Source organism: Copidosoma floridanum, unplaced genomic scaffold (genome assembly GCF_036245765.1).
Source record: "Copidosoma floridanum isolate Cflo_tuat_1 unplaced genomic scaffold, Cflo_Japanese_pri ptg000006l, whole genome shotgun sequence".
NCBI classification, from domain to species: Eukaryota; Metazoa; Arthropoda; class Insecta; order Hymenoptera; family Encyrtidae; genus Copidosoma; species Copidosoma floridanum.
In genome coordinates, this window is record NW_028321883.1 from 26,091,789 (window position 1) to 26,110,899 (window position 19,111).

The window sequence follows — 19,111 nt, forward strand, 5'->3', positions numbered from 1 at the left end:
TAAATTTTGATAAGCGGAGATAAGCAAGATAACCGATGATAAGCATAGATAAGAAAGATAAGCAATGATAAATTTTGATAAGCGGAGATAAGCAAGATAAGCAATGAAAACCGATGATAAGCAAAGATTAGAAATCGTATGTGATGGTGAGTAGAGATAAGTATGAATGAAACAATGATAAGCCCTCACTTCTTGCCAAGTATGGATATCAGTGAATTATGAATAGTGTTTAGTAGATAGATATTATGCTTTACGAATTTTTAATTATTTATGCAATGTATGCTTGTCTCCTCAATTGAGTGTTACGACTCGATATAGCTAAGTTAATGTTGAAAATTTCTTTTTAATTTCTTAATCATTTCTTATTATTATTTTTTTATCTATGAAAATGCATACTGCATATTAACTATCAAAGTGACAGTCATATACTTGTAGCTCAGTTTACTGTGACGCATGTCTTAGGTAACTTACGATACTAAATCTGGTTGAAATATTTTTTAGTTTTTTCCGAATGGTATTCAGATCCAAGCTGGACCTGATGTAAGATTTTTTTTCACAAAATCGGTTTTTTTTATACCACATGGGGACCTTTGAGTATACTCCAGATCGCCCAGGGTAAACTTGGGATCGGTTGGAAAAAGTGTGGCGTTAGGAACATTTAAGGGGTATCTCTCTCCTTCATAAAAAAAGTGGTAAAGATGTCCCGTAACAATCATTACATTGTCATCCGGGTGAGGGAAAATTAATAAAATAAAAATAATTAATGTGTTTGAACCTATCAAAACATTAATTATTCCAAAATTTTTGGACGCTCTGGTTTTAATCGTTATTTCCGCCTTCTTCGTTTTATGAATATATTTAACAATTACGAATTTTAACATAAATTTTCAAAAATGATCACATTTATTGACATCGTAATAATAATTTTAAAATATAATAAAACGTTTTTTTCATCGATAAAAAAATGTTTTTAATAACAGATAGTTAACGAGTTATTAAAATAAAAAATTTTTTGCTCATGTATAAAAGATTACTAAATGTTGCATTCATTGACAACTACAAGGAGAATAAATAACTCTTAGTCATCAACGTATCAAACCCTCTCTGTCCACGAGAATAAAAAATTTCTGACTGACATACTGTCAGTTCGCGTTTTATCCCCATAGTCGGAGATATTCATTGATTGTATTATTTTTGTTCATCATTTGACCTATAAATAATTTCCGTATACCCAAAAACGAGTAAGAAAAAGAAAATTTTTTCATAAAAATCCCGTCGCACTGTCCTGCAGACGAAAACATTGCAAATCAATCATAAAGAATCTCCCGCAGATCTTGCAAAAAACCTGCAGGCTCTCCCGAAAGATCATCCGAAGGATTTTGGCGAGTCGCCGGCGAATGCTTCGAAAGCTAGAAAAATAAGTACCAGTGCTCGTGTAATCGTCGCTCGAGTCCTCGTACTCGTTGCTGCCCGTGTCGGAGTTTGCCGTCGCCGGATGCGGATGCGAGTAACGGAGGGTCCAATTTTTGGCCAACTCGAGCGTACCCTCAGTCGTCAGGGGCTGATCGATAGCCTCCTCGAAGACCTCGTTGTCGTCATCCGAATCGCTACGAAAATTTCATACGTAAGCCCTCACTGAGAACAGTGGATAAAAAACAACTCCAACCACCCACCTCATGTCGGAGATATCGTCGCTCGAGCCCATCTCAGCCGCGGAGGGCCCAAAGTTCCGGTCGGTCCACTCGTCCTCGTCCATAATGCTCTGCGCCTCGTCCGCGTCGGACTCACCCGCGAGATTCTCGAACTCGATCCTCTCCGGCGTCTGACCGCGATCGAGCAGATCCAAACCCGAGATACCCTCCACCGACAGCTTGTTCTGAAACAACGAAATAACATCATCACCCCATCCATTTTTGTCTTACCCCACCCTAATCGGTATACAAGCTCACCTTGTCCGGCGACTTGATCGGCGCTTGCGGCGCGTTGTCTTTGCTCGGCGGATGGGTCTTGTTCTTCCTCTCTATTCTCGTCTGCATGGTGCCGGGCAGGCCAAAGTGCTGGGTGCAGTAGAACCGCCCCCCATTCTTGTCCCGGTCGAACGTGTGGTTTCCTAAAAACAAAAGGGCCTCGTCTATCATTGCCGGTCGATCAACTCGATCCCCCTCTTCGATTGGCGACAACTCGTCTATTATTAGAATCTGTTGTTGCATAACGAGAGAGTGTGTATATGGAGGGTATACTCGACGTACCGATTCGCAGCGACGTGGAGCAGTACTCGCAGCGGAAGCAGCCGCGGTGGAAGGACTTGCCCTCGGCAGTGAGCCTTTCCATGACGTAGACGCGCTTCTCGCAAAAGTGACAGGTGTCCGAGCCACCCTGGGCTGGAAGAGCCAGCGCCACTTTCGAGTTCTGAAAACATCAGGGCCAACACGTTTTAGAAGTGGGTTTATCGTACACACATTTTTACTTGTTAGGGTTGGGTACCATGTGATTTTTAGGGGCATGTGAGAGAGATGCAGTTTTTACAATGGTTGGATAAATATGTTAGTTGATTTCATTGATTGGTAATGTATATGTTTTTAGTTGAAACAACAGTGGTCGTTGACATTTTTACGTGAAACGATTAGATGAATACCATATAGGAATTGTCCATAGCTTTGGTTAAATGCGAAAAAAATACAAACGGGTGTACATTCATGTGTAGGCGCGAGTTTGTAGTCATAAAATAGCTTATTGTTTCTTTCTTTTCATGCTTTTTATTTTATATCCAAATGGTACAGTAAAATTTTTTTTTTTCTCCATCTTACAAATTGTCACCAGATTATTCTACACAATGACGTCACTCGCACTCGAAAATATTGTACCTACGTATTATGTGCTACGATAAACGACTAGAAAAAAAAAAAAAAAAGAAAAAAGTTGCACTCTCAAGCTCACTTTGCCCATCAAATCAAAGATTTAAACGTATGTATACATGTACTTAAAAGCTACCAGCAAGTTCATGACCAAAGATAAAGCCATTCGCATCAGAAAAAAAAAAAAAAAAGTGAAAAAGACAGGTAGGTCTTATCATTCACCAATGTTTGAGTAAACCCTCTCGTACGAACTTGTATGCACGCAATGACAGAGTATATAAATGTGTGCGAGCCGCAAGCAGTATCAAGCCAAGAAGAAAAAAAAAAGCAAAAGCGATAGTTACAGTGAAATGAAGAAAAAAAAAAAAAAAAAAAAAAAACCAGAGAGCTGCGCGTGCGAAACAAGGCACGGAATACAGAGATGCGTAGAAATGAAGTAAAAGCAGAGCGAGCCTTTAGAGCGAAGCGTAGCAAACGCAGTAGGGCGCGGCGGTGATGCGGCCCTTCTCCCGCTGCAACTGCCAAAGGATAATTACCGATCTTTGGACCTTGGGTTGGTCGGCCGAGGCCGCGGCCTCCTGGTTCTTACTCGCAAACTGCTCGGCCATGGCCGAGACCTTGTTGTGCCCGAGCAAACTGCCCTCCTTGATCTTCCCGTAGCTCTTGAGCGTACTGTCGATCTCCGCGTACTTGCTGTCCGGCTCGGATGGCTCGTGGCCCTTCTTCTCCATTTTCGTCTGCCGTGCCAGGAACTGCTCGCGACTCCACTTTGGCACCCGCTCGACCTTGTCGTGACGCACGGCCCGGCCCATCTTGTTCTCCTCGATTTTCTTCTCGATCTCCTTCACGTTCCAGTCCGTCTTTTCGATTTTACCTGCAAATCACACGATCAACCGACAATATTCGGGCATTTTCCTCTCACCAACGCGCCAAACGTATATTATATTATATTTACCGATCGCTCGCAGCAGGTCCTTGGGCTTCTTGTCCGTGGCTGTCGTGCCCTTTAGCTTCTCCTCGATGTTCTTTATCCTGCCGGAAAAGCCCTCGTCCACGCTGTTTCTGTGCTGGCCCGCGTGGATCTTCGATTCGCGATCCTGCAAATTATACGCGCAAATTCGTTTCATCACTCGATTCATCGTGAGATCTTTCATTAACAAAACACCAAACACTCGACGAGCTGCAAATGAACGAGTACAAAGTAAAACACTGTTAGGCTGGAACAATTATCAGGCGCAAAAGATTTCTGGACAAAAAAAAAAAAAGAAAAAAAAAAAAAGATACTTTAGATGATTAATTTTCATGCTGCTGAAAATCGTTAAGATGGTTAGAGGAGGAGCAAATAAAAAACACACAACAATCGCTTTGGTCAGTTGAGCCTCGTGGGGGTACACGTGGTAGTTAATGTGCGTGGGAAAAACATCGGCAAGAAAAAGAAAAAAGTTCAGGGCGAGCCTCGGCACGAGCCCTTACGGGGTATAGGATTTTCTGCTCAAGGTCTTTGACGCGGTCCTTGAAGTCGGGGGCCGTCTGCCTATACAGGAATATCGAGTAGTCCTCGAACGGCTCGTCCTTGTCGCGCTTCGCGTTAGCCTGCAGCATCTGCATGCTCTTGTAGAATTGCTCCGTGGCTCGTTTGCGCTGGTATTGACGGCGCAACATGCGCTCCAGCCGATTTTTCTCTATGTCCTGCAGACGCTGCATGCGCTCCTCCTGCTCGCCGTTTCAACACGACGCTGTTTGAGTGGTTTTTTTTTTTTTTTTTTTTTTTTTCTTTCTTTTTATCTTTTTGTTTGTTTGTTGGTTGGCGCGTGTGTGGTGGTGTGTTGCGTGCATGCGGTGTTTCTCGATCTTTTTTAATGACGCTTCGATGGTGGCATTTTGTTGTATGTGATGTGTGGTGGTTTTTTTACCTATTGCACAGCTATAGAATTGGATTTCTTTGCTGCTCGTGACATTTTGTGTGGGTGTGTGTTGCTTTACAACTGTGCTTATCGCGTGTTTGTTGTTTTCTAAACGATAATGAATACGCCGAGTTAAGAGTAAAACTTTTTGTGTTAGAGTAGACAAGATAAAACGAAATCGTTAAATGAGTGTACTCTGAAGATGTTAATCTTTTTTTTTTTTTCTTTTTACACGTAATTGGTGGCGTACGTGTGAAGAGCTTATCAAAACACATTGTGTTATTTATTCGTGGATATTTTCGTACGTGTTTTTTTTTTTTTTTTTTTTTTTTTCTTCGGACATGCAAAGTTTACTGGAAAAACACAAAAACTTTTACTTCGTGTAACAATAACGACGGTAGCGATTCTCATGCGTCCCATGGAGAATCGACAAGGGGATAAAATGTGAGTGTGTTCGTCACGACGCACACATCCAAGTGTACACGCAGACAGTACAATCGACAAGCATTGATTCTCGTTGCATAACTTTCGATTCCGATTGTTAAGGGTTAAAAATACTTCAATCAATCATCACGAAAACATCTGGAGCGCATCTTGAGATGTTTTTTTTTTTTTTTCTTCACAACGTGTCTTTCGCATTGAAAGTTAAAAATAAAGTACGTTACATCGATGTTGGTGTGTTTTTTTTTTTTTTTTTTTTTTTTTTTTTCATACTAAAAAAAGTAGCTTAACTTGGTGTCACTGTACACTCGCTTAATTAATCGGTATCCTCGTTTAAGGTACAGACGATTGCTGCGGCAGAGGTGCACAACGTCAATATCAACAGTCCTCGAAAAATGAGGGACAGCATCGAGTGCCACTTTGACTGAGGAGAGAGAGAGACATGGGACACAAACGATATTCTTTTTTATCTCTCGTGCGTGATTCTCTTAGAAAACTAACAATTCAAATGCAGAGGTGGATCGTAGGGGAAAAAAAAAAAGAAAAAGAAAACATCAGGCTACTCTTGAAAAACGAGCAGCCCACCTCCGTCAAAAAGTAAAAATAAGAAAACGACAATTATATGAGGCACTAGAATCAAACCCACCACGGTGGCTCCCATCTTCTCGTTGCTTCGACGCTTGCGCGCGTGCCGGCGCATCGTGTCCGTCTTTTTGTTGTTGTCGCCGACGAAGGGCAGGTTCTCGTTGACGTGGCGCGACCTCCGACTGCGAGCCGGTGCCACGATACCCTCCTGCTTGTTGGTAATGCGACCGAGCAGCTGGGCCTGCTTCTCCGGTGAAATCACTTTCAGCTTTTGTGAAAGCGTAGGCCTATCCTCAGTCTCTGGTTCCTAAAGGCAGACATCGAAATGTTGGACATTTTTTTTCTTTTCTACGAGGATATACATAATATATTCGGAGGGCTTATGTACTCACCAATTTCGGGTGTTTAATATGTGGTATTTCTCCACGAAACGCCTCGTAAATCTGCGTCAGATACGAAAACATCGTGAGCTTGTCCGGCACGTCGCACTGCACCATCTCCTCCCCCGTCATTATCTGCAACAACGAATGATCCAATAAAAAACTATATACATATGTATATAACTGTTTGGTGAAAAAAACCAAGTGTCACTTACCGGAGGAATGGCGAGTTCCTTCTCAAGGATATCAAAGGCAAGCTGGTTGTTGGCAACGGGGTCGTCCTTCTTGAGGGTATGGAAGTCGATGAGATCGGGCCTGTACCGGTGTATGATAGCCGCGATGGCCAAGCCGCTCTTGAAGGACGCTCCCATGTCGTGGATACGCACGCCGTCGTACAGGGCCACCTGGCGCTGCAGCCAATGCAACAACGTGTCCGGGTGTACCTGTGAATCTAACGACCGGAAATAAGTTTCAACGCCGAGGCTCCTCAATTGCGATCAATTACCTCTTCTTCTGCGCTTCTTCGGCAACTCTATGGCAGTCTGGACGGGCAGTAGTTTGAAGGTTTCCGGATCGTCCGTGTCGAGCTGACTTCGCACTTGGATCGAACTAACGGAGCGCACGTTAAGGTTCGGATACCTGCCCGCAAAACGATCACGGTTAGTTAAGAAACCAAAACAAGCATTTTTAAAAAGGCTGTAAAGCCACAGTAAGCAACCTCGTGTGGGGGTCCAGTGTGTAAGCCGCGTAGTCCCTGTTGAGGTTCTCGGGCGTCGTCTGTCCGAGCAGCCTGTAAATGGACTCGCGCTCGGCTATGACCTCGAGGGGCGTGAGCGAGCAGCCCCAGCCCTTGATGGCCCAACACGCGTCCATGGAGCTCAAAAAGCCCCTAGCGCAGCCCGAACCCGTCGGCCAAAACGGCTGCAAATTTTCACGCGCCATTTACACCCCGAGCTTTCTCTTTGCGATTACAGGTACATACTGTTTCGTTATACACCCACCTCGAGCAAACTGTCGCCCACGAGGATCATGAGCAGGCGGTGCCCGCGCCTCTCGATGACGCGGCTGGCGTTCTCCGCGGCGTACATGGAGGTAAAGTCGAACATGGCCACGTCCGGCTGGCCGTAGTGGTTCACCGCAAACTCCATGTCCACCATCTGGTACTCGGTCGAGAATTCAGCGGCCTCCCGCGCGTACTGCATTAACGCATCCCTGTCCACGTTCTCTTTGGCCAGCAGCTTCGCCGTGTCCGCGTGATCCTGTCGTACATTTTTTTTTTTTTTTTTTTTTTTTTTTATAGTACACCATCGCTAAATTGGTATGTCCATCGTACGGGTGAATATACCTGGAGTATGACGCCCTTGTCGATGAGGCTGTGCTTCTTGGCGGTCATGACAAAGTAGTGGGTGTCGTCCTTGTAGTAGACGATGTTCTCGAGATCAATGCCGGTCTCCGAGTACAATTCCTTGAAGAACTTTTGGTTGAAGATGAAGGCGACGCCGCTTATCTCCTCGACCCTCGCCTCGGCCTCGGTGCGCTTGTTTATGAAGTTGGCCGTGATGGCGATGGCCAGCTTGCCCCGGAACTCCTTGCGCTTGAAGCCCTCGAGGGTGTTGCGCTTGCCGTCCGCGCCGATGAGCACGTCGAACTCGTACTGCGACACCGGGTGCTCGGCTGGACACGTTTTCGCACGCCAGCCGATTTCTGCGGAAAAAAAAAAAACGATACAAACTACATTATACCATTTTTCTCCCCTTCATTTCGGGAAAATAGAGGCTGGCATTTCGCAGGAGACAAATTCATGTTCACAAATAAAACCAAGTAAGGGATGATACTGGTATAATATGAAGGTGGCTCTCACAGTTTGCTACAAAGGTATAAAGTGCATCTTCTACTTTGTGTTTTTTAATTATATTGGGAGTTTTTGCTTACAACTTATAGGTACTTCCCCTAATTGAATATTGTAAAAGTACACTCAAGGTAATAACAGCTTATCAAGTAACTGAATTCGTTTATAAACATTTTTTTTGTCCTTGTGCTGTACGAAAAAGGACTCTACGTTTAAAGGAGATTCAACGATTTTTTCAAAATGCAGAGTAAACAGTGAAACTTTCGACAAGCATTTATCAGAGTGTCAGGAATTTATGAGAATTTTTTTTCCATATTTTTTACCAAACATTTTTTCAGTGTAGCAAATTTCAATTCTTAATGCAAACTAATTGAATTTAGGCTCGTTTTTCATTCATAAAAAAAAAAAAAAAAAATTTTGGTAAAAAAATATTGAAAAAATTCACACAGTTTACTGACACTTTAAATAACTATTGTTTAAAGTTTTACTTAAGGTTTTGAGGTACTACTCGATACTTCAATATCACATTGATACTTTGTCGTGAGTATAAAAATACTTCTTATGATACTTTTGAGTATAAAAACTGATCGATTCTTTGATACTTATACCGAGTACCATACCTACGAAAAAATCCATTGCTTATTTTGTATAAGATATTTCAAATCTTATCGCCCGAATGCCAGTAAATCGAAGATTCACGTAGACAAAAGTGTACAGATATTAAAAGACTTGGGTGTACGTATACACACATAAACAGCTCGTGTTTTTCTTTTACGAGTGGGGCGACGAGTTATGTCCATTACCGACATACCTTTTGAAAGAAAAAAAAAAAAAAAATCTTATCTGTCCTTACAGAAGTTTAATTTGTAGCTAGAAAATTCTTACAGTTGATTATTAATTGCTTTTTGTTTACTTCGTTGACTCGAATAGTTTGAATATAAATTGTACGTCCGTGTTTTTTGTCGGATACTAAAAATAAGTATCTAGATTTGGTAACAGTTCATTTGACAACAACTATTAAATATAAGTAATTACACACACAATTATATAATCACACTGATGTTTAAATGATACAAAATGTATAAACTTCATCTTGACACTTTCCAGAAAGTATCGATTTTTTGTTACCGATACTGGTTTAAGTGTCGATTTCATGATATAATACAAGTATATAAATAATATCTTATTCTGGTACCACAAAATATCAGACTATTACTGCTTTCTCTGCATATTGAGAAAATCATTGTGCCTCCTTAATGACCAAGCGTTGCTATCGCTGAGCCACATCAACACGTAGTTATAAAATTTTCCTATCGATTCACATTTGGTTTGGATACATTTTTTCAGTGCTAGCCCACCGATCGCTCGACAAGTATATTTATATAGCTGCTCCTCTTTCCATCGCCGGATTTTGCATATAATCAGATCATAAACGTGTCGCGTGCTAAAAGGTATACGTTTCTAGAATTGCAAACTCAAAAGTTACTTATACGTGCAGCTTGATCGATATCGCAAATTTTTTCAAGGAATAGTTAAAGAAATGTATTTCATATACGGAGTGCTCTTGAGTTGCTTCTGCGACGTGACTTTTGCCCTGGAGCATCTCGACGTCCAGTTTCAGTGGAAAAATGGCACAAACTATACATGGCCCTCCCGCAAAGAGTACATACAAGCGTTGGACAAAATGATTTACATACAATCCCACAACAAAATCCAAGGAGTTAAATTTTGGAAGGACAACATGTACGTGGTGATACCACGAGTGGACGGATTCGCGCCGGTTACTCTGGCCGTAACCAAGGCCTCGCCAGTTAAGGGCACCAAGACGCCATTGCTCGAGCCATACCCCAACTGGGAGATGCAGAATTTATACCACGACTGCTTGGGCTGGCAGAACGTCAAGGACATCGAGATCGACCCGATGGATAGAATGTGGGTACTGGACATCGCCTATTTCCCCAATTGCCATTCCCGTTTGGTGATCCTCGACCTCGAGGATGGCGGCAAAGTGCTCATGAGCTACACCTTTCCACAAGAAGTTATGGACGTCAGGCGGGTCCCAAATACAGAAAAGTTACAGCCATTATATGACATCGTACTGGACCCCGAGGATGGTGGCTTCGCCTACATTACGTCTCAATACAGTTTCGATGTGATCGTGTTTTCACTGAAACAGCAAACCTCATGGAAGTTCACTTACTTCCACGAATCGTTCAAGTTGGCACTGGCACCGACAGATACCGAGAGCTTCCGGAAGGTGTACTTCATAACCGATAAGTCTGAGCCTAAAGTGTTTGAGGCTCCGTTCTGGTTGATCAAGGATCGGGACTTGAACTGGAACTATAGTCTCGAGATAAAGGAATTGGGCCCGGCGCCAGTGGGTGTGAGCGGGGCGATCGTATCAAATTCCGGGATCTTGTACCTCACGACGTATCGGGTCAAGTCCCTTTACATGTGGAAACTCAACGGCACGTTCTTCAAACCGATAAAGCTCGAGTTCGACGGTACAAAGCCGCACATTTTGCACAAGCCGACCTTTGGGGAGGACGGTAACCTATGGTTTTCATCCATATGGGGCTACGATATTCTGTCCATGAACATCTCGAAAATCGAGAACAACTATGAGTACTACTCGGAGTACTATCAGAATGTTAGAATACCGCAGCACACCACGACTGTAAATGAGGCGAAAAACGGTTGTATGACGTTCCCTACTCTTGTTGTAACATACTTTATAGTTACAGTAGCTTTTTGTAAAATATTTTTGTAATTGGATTTTGTGTATTTGCAATGGTGAAATTCTTGCCAGAATAAAAGTAATGATATGCGTTATTTGGGTCGTTGAGTTATCCACGTACGCTAGTTTTAAAATTAGTCATACCTCATTAACATAAGATTTTAAAAATTTAGCTTATATTATTCATTTACAAAAAATTTAATATTATAAATATGTTTATCTGTAATGTTTGTATTTAATTTTAAGTGTATAGTGAGTATCAATCGTAGATTTGTATTTGTCATAAGTCATGTCAAACTGCAATGTTAAAGAGTTATTGTAGATTTAATTTTAATAAAGAAAATAATTTAATATGACTTGCTTCGGGTGTTATGACTTTAATTACTTCAAGGCTATAGTGCCGTATTTCTTGAATTTTGAAAAAAATTGAAAATTTTTTATGCTTAAAATCGTTACACTTAAACAAAACATCCTGTAATCATTTACGTTATACCCCTTTTACGCTAAAGTTCTTTTACGTTGTTTCTTGTATAATTCTCCATCATATTTTATCATAAATTGCTAGCTTTCTCAGCTAATGTACACTTTTGTTCTGCCTGCTTAATTTTTCTCCTGATTGCGAAATATAATGTTGACATATATGAGCTTAAGACATAAACCACCACTAGAAAGTCAAGCCAAGAAAAGTTACTATAATCACCCCGGAGTGTCTTTTATGTCGTTTATACACTGAGAGAAAAAAAAATAATAAAAATTACTGTGCTAGAATGGTAATCTGGTACTGTTCGGTCGTATCTGGAGCCTTTTTACTATTTGAACAATAATTTTTGATGTTTTGTAAGTACAGATGGTTTTTACCGTTTGTACAATAGAAATTACACTGTCCAGCCATGAAACGGTAAAAATTAGGTCGGCCTAAGTTAAATGTCCATAAATGACGAAATGACACCAGAATACCATTCTAGCACAGTGTTTTTTTTTTCTCTCGGTGCAGACACACATCAGTAGACCTACAAATTTTCCAGGATGAAAAAAAAAAAAAAAAAAAATCTCGCGAGTCGTGCGATGTATGAAAAAAGTACTCACTTCCTCCCTCCTGGTTCTCGGGTGGCGGCACCAGAGCCTCGAAGCTGACGTTCTCGTGAAACTCGACGCCAAGGAGCAGGCCGACCTTGAGCAGTATGCACTGCAACTGCCGGATGCTTATGTGATCGATCGAGCCGGCGCAAAACTTGCCGAAGAACTTTTTCGCCCCCAAGGCGCGCAGGTCGTTTATCACGAAGGGCCACAGGTGGAGGACGTTGTTGCGCGACATGCGGTCCCGCTTCTCCACCACCACGACCTTGGCCCCCAGCAACTGGGCCTCGATCGCCGAGCGCATGCCGCACGGCCCACCGCCTATTATCAGCACCTGCGGCATCAAACGCACCCACAAATGAGATTATTATTTCGCCATAACTTGCCCATACCCCTCAAGCGCTGTATTACTCACCCTCGTGTTGAGACACGCCTTGCCTCGGTTGTAGCACTTGTGGTTGGCTCGTTGGTCAAACTTCTTCCACAGAGCTTGGGCCTTCCACGAGCGTAGCTTCGACTTGAGCTTCGGGTAGAACTGATGGAAATTCGTGGGCTTGATCTTTAAAAGGTCGCACAGGTGCCGGAAGTGCCCTAGGATCGACTTGAGGGTCGTCGCGTTGCAGAACTGGTCAAAGACCTCGCTGGCCATTGCCACCTCCGGCGAGACCATCTGCTTACGGTCCATTTTTTCCTTCCTCCGATTTTTCTCTCTCCGTTGTCAGGGCAGTTGAAGACTGGTTTTATTTGTTCTCTTTCGTTTTAGTTTAGGCCCACTTTGGCCTAGCCCCCGCTACTACTGCCCACCTCGTCGCATTACCTGTACGCCGGACAAGAGAAAACAATGCTCTTTAATGGATTTTTAATACAACGGAAGCAGTACACGTGACGAAATACGCTCGGTGTACAGGCACGTATATATATACACCACACATCGGGGGAACGAGCAGCGCCTATTAGAGCGCGGTGAATCCGCAATCGATCAACAATCCGCGTCTCTCTGATTCCGTTTGCTCGACGCCTATGCGCTATCGATTGCAATCGCATAATATATGTGTACACATTCAAATGGTGGAAAATCCAAATTAAATGCAACACCGATTCAAAAGCGCTCGGAGAGGGAGGAAGCCGTGGGAAATGGAAAATAGCGCGTGAGTAATATCACGACATTTTTTGGTTTATGTCCATCACAAGGTGACGCCTCCCTGCCTAAGACCTAAAAAGAAAATGTACACACCATCTATATCTACTTGCAGGTAAGTGTATAGGTTCGCCCCGCGAGCAATGTAGCCCTGTCGCCCTTTCGGGTCCAAAAATAGCATCCATATCGATTCATAACGAGCCTCAATTAGCCCCGCGCGCGAGAGATTAGGCCACGAGAAGAGAGGAGTCTTATTTCGCAGCGCGTCTCATTACGAAAATAGCCTCGGGTTGGATTCGAGGGCCGCTCTCTCTCTCTCCCTCCCGTTCTCTTATTAGGCCGCGTCCACTCGTGCGGCTATACTTACACACGCGTACGTGAATTTCGTACTCGCTAAGCAGCTGTGTATATACAGTACACGGTCGGAGCTATGCAACGCACGTGCGTGAGCTCCTCGATTTTTTTTTTTTTTTTTTTTCTTCAGAGGAAATCGGTACAATGGCGATGCGGCTAAATAAGGCGTCTCTCGTCGGATGCTGTAACTCGAAGCCCAAAGAGGAGAGGGGAAAAGTTGCTCTTCTTCGGGGAAGACATTTTTTTTTTTTTATACACGAGGAATAGTAAACACACCACTGGCTGGGAGCTATATATTCAAGATCGATAACGTAAAGATGACTCGCGTGTAGACGCGGAAATCGCCCAAACGGGCCAATGTCAAATGTATCCTCGATCAAACCTGTCGTCGCCGTTTTAATAAAGCTGTCTCCTTCGCGCATACCAAAATAACGCCAACGAATTAGAGAGAGTCGGAGCGCGAGTGTACAAGTAATTTTGGTCAAGCGAGAGAGGAAGGGAGGGGCAGAGAGAGAGAAAAAAAAAAAAAAAGACGAAAACGGTAACCCGGTCGCGCGCCGAATATCAAAGCTGCCGTGAGGACGGCGAGAGAGCAACGACATCACGCGAGCCGGTTAATAAGTAAGCGAGCCCTGGATTTCCCGCACCGACCGAAATCGATGCAGGCGTCCGTAATGGGCTTTCTAATCGGCGACAAGCGCGATTGGGGTATTAACAAGTGGCGCGCTAGCGTCCACGCTCCACATATCCGAGCATATAATATATACGGTCATATTTCAACTAGTGTTGGTTTTTGCGACGGACGAACCGAGCTTGCGAGCTTGCGTTGTACTTGGCTCGCATGAAAAAAAAAAACAAAGTGTTTAGGCGCGCTCGGTTCTTTGAACTCGATGGTTTAGTGGATCAGTCCCTCGGCCGCAACAAGGAGAAAACTGTAAAAGAAAACGGGGAGCCCCCGGTACAAGTATATATACTTACCTGCCGTCGAGGCGCGCTACACGCGTCGGGCTTCTTATTCTGTGTACTTCTTTGTGCTCGGAAAAGAGGAAAAGAAAAGAGAGCCGATGAGCCGTTTGCTCGTTGTCTCGGTAGATAATATTAATGTGCCAAGGCGAGCTTTTTCTTTTTTTGCGTTGTTTTTATATGATTTTTTTGTTTTTTTCCCTCCCTCGCTGAAAGCGTTTCGGCAAAACAGAGGAGAGCAAAGGAAAGAATAGAGGTACCGAGCACAAAATAAAAAAGGGAGTTTTGCTTGGCCCCCTTCTCGAGAGTTGCGGGAAAAGTTTTTTCGAGTGCGCTTCGGGTCTACTTTTACACGGCAGAGCGAGTCGAGCTTGTTTCACGGGAGAGTTGCGCCGCGGAGTTGTCGGTTGCGATGGGCTTTTTCTTTTTTCTTTCTCTCTACTTTGATGGCTTTTAATTGGCTGCACTGAGACTGAGGTGTAGGGAGGGATTTTTTTGGTTAAGCGTTGCTTTTGAGGAGGGAAACCAACTTTTTTTTTTTTTTTTTTTTTCTCTCCATTCCAACGGTAACCGTATCGAAAAATGAAAACAACGCGTGTTGAGATTTTATTTTCATCGCATCATCGATCGCTGCATTGCACCTCCGCGTCAGTCGTATAGTCACGTAACTGCAGGTATATAAGGAGTTTAGGCTGAAGACCCGTGCGATGTACCTATACGTTGTTGCCGCAGCTTGTGCAACGCGATCCTCGTACACTTGGGATTTTTTTTTTTTTTTTTCTTTCTCGTACTCAAGTTGGAGCCGAGCCATGCACGCGCTGCCGGACCATTGTTTCCCCGACGCCGTCGAGGAGCGAACAATGCTGGCAAACATTCGCCGGGACGATCGATCGGCCGCTCGCGCGACCACTCTAATTGATTTATCGATCGCACGTTGGCGGGATTACTTTTTCTTTTGTTATTACTACTGTGGATGTCGGACGAGGAATCTCCTGCGTTGTTTCACGGGGGAAGGACGGAGATTGAGACGCTGGCGAAATTTATCCAGCCCCGTTGGCTCGACCGTCGATCGGAGTGTCGTTAAATTACGTGCAATTGTTTGTTGCCGATTAATGGATAAAAACAAAAAAAAAAAACACGAGTCTGAATTTCGCGTTTAGTAGGAGAGAGGGATGTAAAATGAAACAAGTGCCGTGTGCTACCGTAGGGTATCGTATGATGGTGGTACCTATGAAATAAAAAAAAGATAAAAAAATTGCTCTATAATCGGGTGGAAAAGCTTGAAAAACGAAAAACAAAGAACTTCGAGCGTGAGGTCATTGTCTTCCACCTACGCGCTTACAAGTCATATGTAGGTACACATGGACACCTATACTCATACACATCATTGTTGGAGCAAATTGCCGATCTCGAGTCATACACCCCCTGAATTCTATACTCTCGAGCATACATATAGCATATCGCCAAATCGATACTTTAAATTAATTTTTTATACCGATCGATGAGCTTGATTTATTTAGATTCGATTTTCTTTTAACTCGCTTGTATCCACGGATGGGAACAGATAAGAAAAATTAATTCTGCCTCTGTACGAGCAGCTGATTAAATTTTTGTTTTCCTTGGTAGGTACGCTAGTCGATATTTGTTTCAATTTTATACCTATAGCTTTACCGTAAAACGATAAAAAAAAAAGACCGAGGCTCGAAACTGTATATATCTAGGTAGTGCTGATCAGCTAGTGCCCGCATCTTACCTCGCGAGAAGAAAATCGTTTTGATGTTATTATCGTGGAAGAAGCAACAAGAATCGATCAATTTACAAACGCGATAAGGTTATAGCAACATAAACTTTTGACGCTCCGTCGAATCGAGATATTTAACCCATCCATCATTTCTCATCGCATGGAATGATACGGAACAAAAGCTGGATCGAACGAATATTTAAAATGCACACAACGTATTGCTCTAGAAAACTTTTAAGCGTCAACATGCTACAGAGAAGAAAAAAAGAAAAAAAAAATTTGTACAAGATCCACGTACGCGTTTTAGTTATACGATCTACGATTTGTTTTCCCACGCACTGGAATCGCACATCGTGCCCTGCATATACACACATATACACGTCGTACGCGCCCATGACCACCGCGCGTGCGAAACAATGCGGAGTCAGCGTTTACGCGCTCGCGGAAACTTTATGTATTGTCCTATATATATATGTATGCACACGCTCAAGTGCATGCTATACGTATATCACGTGCACCGGAAGGGCTTAGCGCTCTCAGCTGTATCTACACCCGTAAGTACCGAGTATACACTTGTATACAATACGTGATGGGCTGCACGCGTGGAAAACATGACGCGAAAACTATACTTGGAGTCATAAAACCGGCACGAGCCTCCTATGTGTGTGGGCTCTTCTTCAGGCCGTTGTGTAATCAGAGTCACGGGCAGGGGTGATGCAGGTATACCTATTGTGGTACACATAGTGGACAACTCTCTTGTTACCCGGCGCCCTGACGGCTTTTTCCTTTTTTTTTTTTTTTTTCTTTCTTCTCGTAAGACCAAACAGACGCAGAGCCATTCCGTTGCCGGTACCCACTATCGGTACATCCGTCGAGAGGGAAAAATTGACAACTAACTTCGGTTTGATTCGGATCCAGCACATGTCTCCTTGCGTGCAAACGAAAGACATTTTTTTTCTCTCTCTCTTCGAGTTATTTGTTTCGCGTCCTTGGGGAGTGACATCAATATACACAAACGAGTTTTATGATGAGTTTTATTTTTATACTTCGCGATTCTCACGAGGCGTTCGTGCATGATTGAGTGCGCGAGTTCAGAGAAGAAAAAAAAAGAATCCAACGGACAACTGTACCACGGAAGACAAAAAAAAAAGCCCGCGCGGAACCGTAGCTCGCAATCGCGCGGTTTTGTTGTTGTTTTAATCTCTCGCGCGAGCCCCGAAATCGCCGATAAGATCGGCACAATTGGGCTCAGCTCCGCATTCATTTTCCTACACTGAGCGACCCAATTCTTTGAATCAAAGAAAATTTCGTTACCCTCATTCCGTTAAATATTTTCTTTTAATTGAAACAAATTTAATCGATCCAAAAAAAAAACGTTTCGTACAACTAAATGAGAAATTCGTGATTAAAAAAAGAAAATTTGAATTTAATAAAATATTATTTTCAATTAACTTGTATTTTTTTACTCATAAGGAAATATTTAACGGAATGAGGGTAAAGAAATTTTCTTTGATTCAAAGAATTGGGTCGCTCAGTGTATCTCCCGTGACACGGTATATTATAATGTATCGCGTCGCGACCGACATAATCGGGCAACCGGTCAATTATCACTCCGCGTGTGTTATTGAAATCGTTATCGAGAGTTTGACGGTAATGTTGTCGCGAGTCTATACGTAGTGAAATCGATCCACTTTTGTGTACAAACGGAGCACAATCGACTGGATCGTGATACCTACCTATGCTATCCGACTGCGATTTTCATCCTCGCCGACACCGCACGACTGGCACTCGTATAGACACCAAAAAAAATGGTAAAAAAAAGACAACTACCGACACCAAGTCCCCATGTTGTCCAACACTTGCGCCCGCACTTTTTTACCCCGTTTTACTTTGATCGCTACAACATTATAATATGATATGGAAGAGTTTGATGGCAGGTATACCGTGTCGGGCCTATACGTACGAGAGCCAAAAGTGCGACGAACGAGGAGTCGTCGGCGTCGATGACGCTCTCGCACTAGCTGATGTGACTGACTGCGGGGGAATGAGCGTGTGGGCTATAAATACTGGAGTGGGGGAGGGAGGGTCGAAGTGCCAGGCCAACGAGAGATGCAATCCGGAGTATATAGCGCGCGGACTCGCGTATTTGTACACCGCAGAGACAGAACTAGAACGGATCGGCAATCGGTTTTTTTACCGATACTCGCGCCTGTCTTTGTACGTATATATACGCGTTGCTGGCGCTGGGTTCTTTTGACCACTGTGGGGGTACCTGGTGTACGCTGCTGAAGGGGTTTTTATGTGAGTGAAAAATGGTTTTTTTTTTTTATTTAGAGAAAAAATACGAAACTTACAGGTTTGGATCAGTCAGGCTTGGGTACAAAATTTAATAGTCACTGAATACGTCGATGATATATTGTCCACGAATGAGCCGGTGGGGGTATTTCGGGCACGGAGTGAAAATCATGCGTCAGCCGATATACTTATGATTCGTTTATTTTGAGCTTGCGTGTCCCTATCTACAAAAAAGAGATTAGCTCTCGATCGTTTTTTAGGATCCATTGGTGTAATATTAGACGCGACGATTCACATTAGCTGTATAAATACACACGAGTGCGATGGCATTTCGAAAATAAGAATGAAAATTTTGTTTTTCGATAAGCTTGTTTTCGTGACTAATCCGAACTTGATGTGATTTTAATTATTTTTACTTTTTAAATCTAAAGTGTGACTGTTGGCGCTCATTTAGTATACATTTAAAATATCATTGAGAAATGAGAAGAAGCAAGTTAAACCCCAATCACAACACAACAGCACGAAAACCACCAAATAAAGAACAATAAGATACGCCTCTCTGCCTAAAGATGGGGTTGTTTTTTTTTCGTCCAACAGAGCGTACAAAAGGAGAGCGTGTAACGAGGTTGAATTGGACCGTCCGGCTCCTTGTCCCTTCAAAGAACCGCTCGGGCGACGTCAAGGGGCGTCGACTCTCCTTTTCGGCGTCGCAGACGAAGCTAACGCCCTCGAAATTAATATATCCCCACATCACTCCGAAACGACATACCTATACGGCCCATTCTACCCCGT

The 19,111-nt window shown here is 43.2% G+C and overlaps 1 protein-coding gene across 1 annotated transcript in view; it reads right to left on the reverse strand.

Annotated features, from left to right (window-relative positions):
* Nucleotides 1-19,111, reverse strand: part of Mical (Molecule interacting with CasL) — a 62,569-nt gene that overhangs the window by 14,575 nt on the left and 28,883 nt on the right. Inside the window, exons 3-18 of the mRNA XM_089598589.1 lie at nucleotides 12,244-12,645; nucleotides 11,838-12,162; nucleotides 7,511-7,869; nucleotides 7,167-7,424; nucleotides 6,884-7,086; nucleotides 6,671-6,804; nucleotides 6,381-6,616; nucleotides 6,178-6,300; nucleotides 5,847-6,092; nucleotides 4,329-4,568; nucleotides 3,811-3,952; nucleotides 3,392-3,729; nucleotides 2,250-2,409; nucleotides 1,950-2,110; nucleotides 1,674-1,876; nucleotides 1,426-1,607 (exon numbers count right to left, since the gene is read on the reverse strand). Coding sequence (XP_089454715.1) covers nucleotides 1,426-1,607; nucleotides 1,674-1,876; nucleotides 1,950-2,110; nucleotides 2,250-2,409; nucleotides 3,392-3,729; nucleotides 3,811-3,952; nucleotides 4,329-4,568; nucleotides 5,847-6,092; nucleotides 6,178-6,300; nucleotides 6,381-6,616; nucleotides 6,671-6,804; nucleotides 6,884-7,086; nucleotides 7,167-7,424; nucleotides 7,511-7,869; nucleotides 11,838-12,162; nucleotides 12,244-12,513 — 3,580 coding nt within the window. The 5' untranslated portion in view covers nucleotides 12,514-12,645. The remainder of the gene's footprint in view (nucleotides 1-1,425; nucleotides 1,608-1,673; nucleotides 1,877-1,949; nucleotides 2,111-2,249; nucleotides 2,410-3,391; nucleotides 3,730-3,810; nucleotides 3,953-4,328; nucleotides 4,569-5,846; nucleotides 6,093-6,177; nucleotides 6,301-6,380; nucleotides 6,617-6,670; nucleotides 6,805-6,883; nucleotides 7,087-7,166; nucleotides 7,425-7,510; nucleotides 7,870-11,837; nucleotides 12,163-12,243; nucleotides 12,646-19,111) is intronic.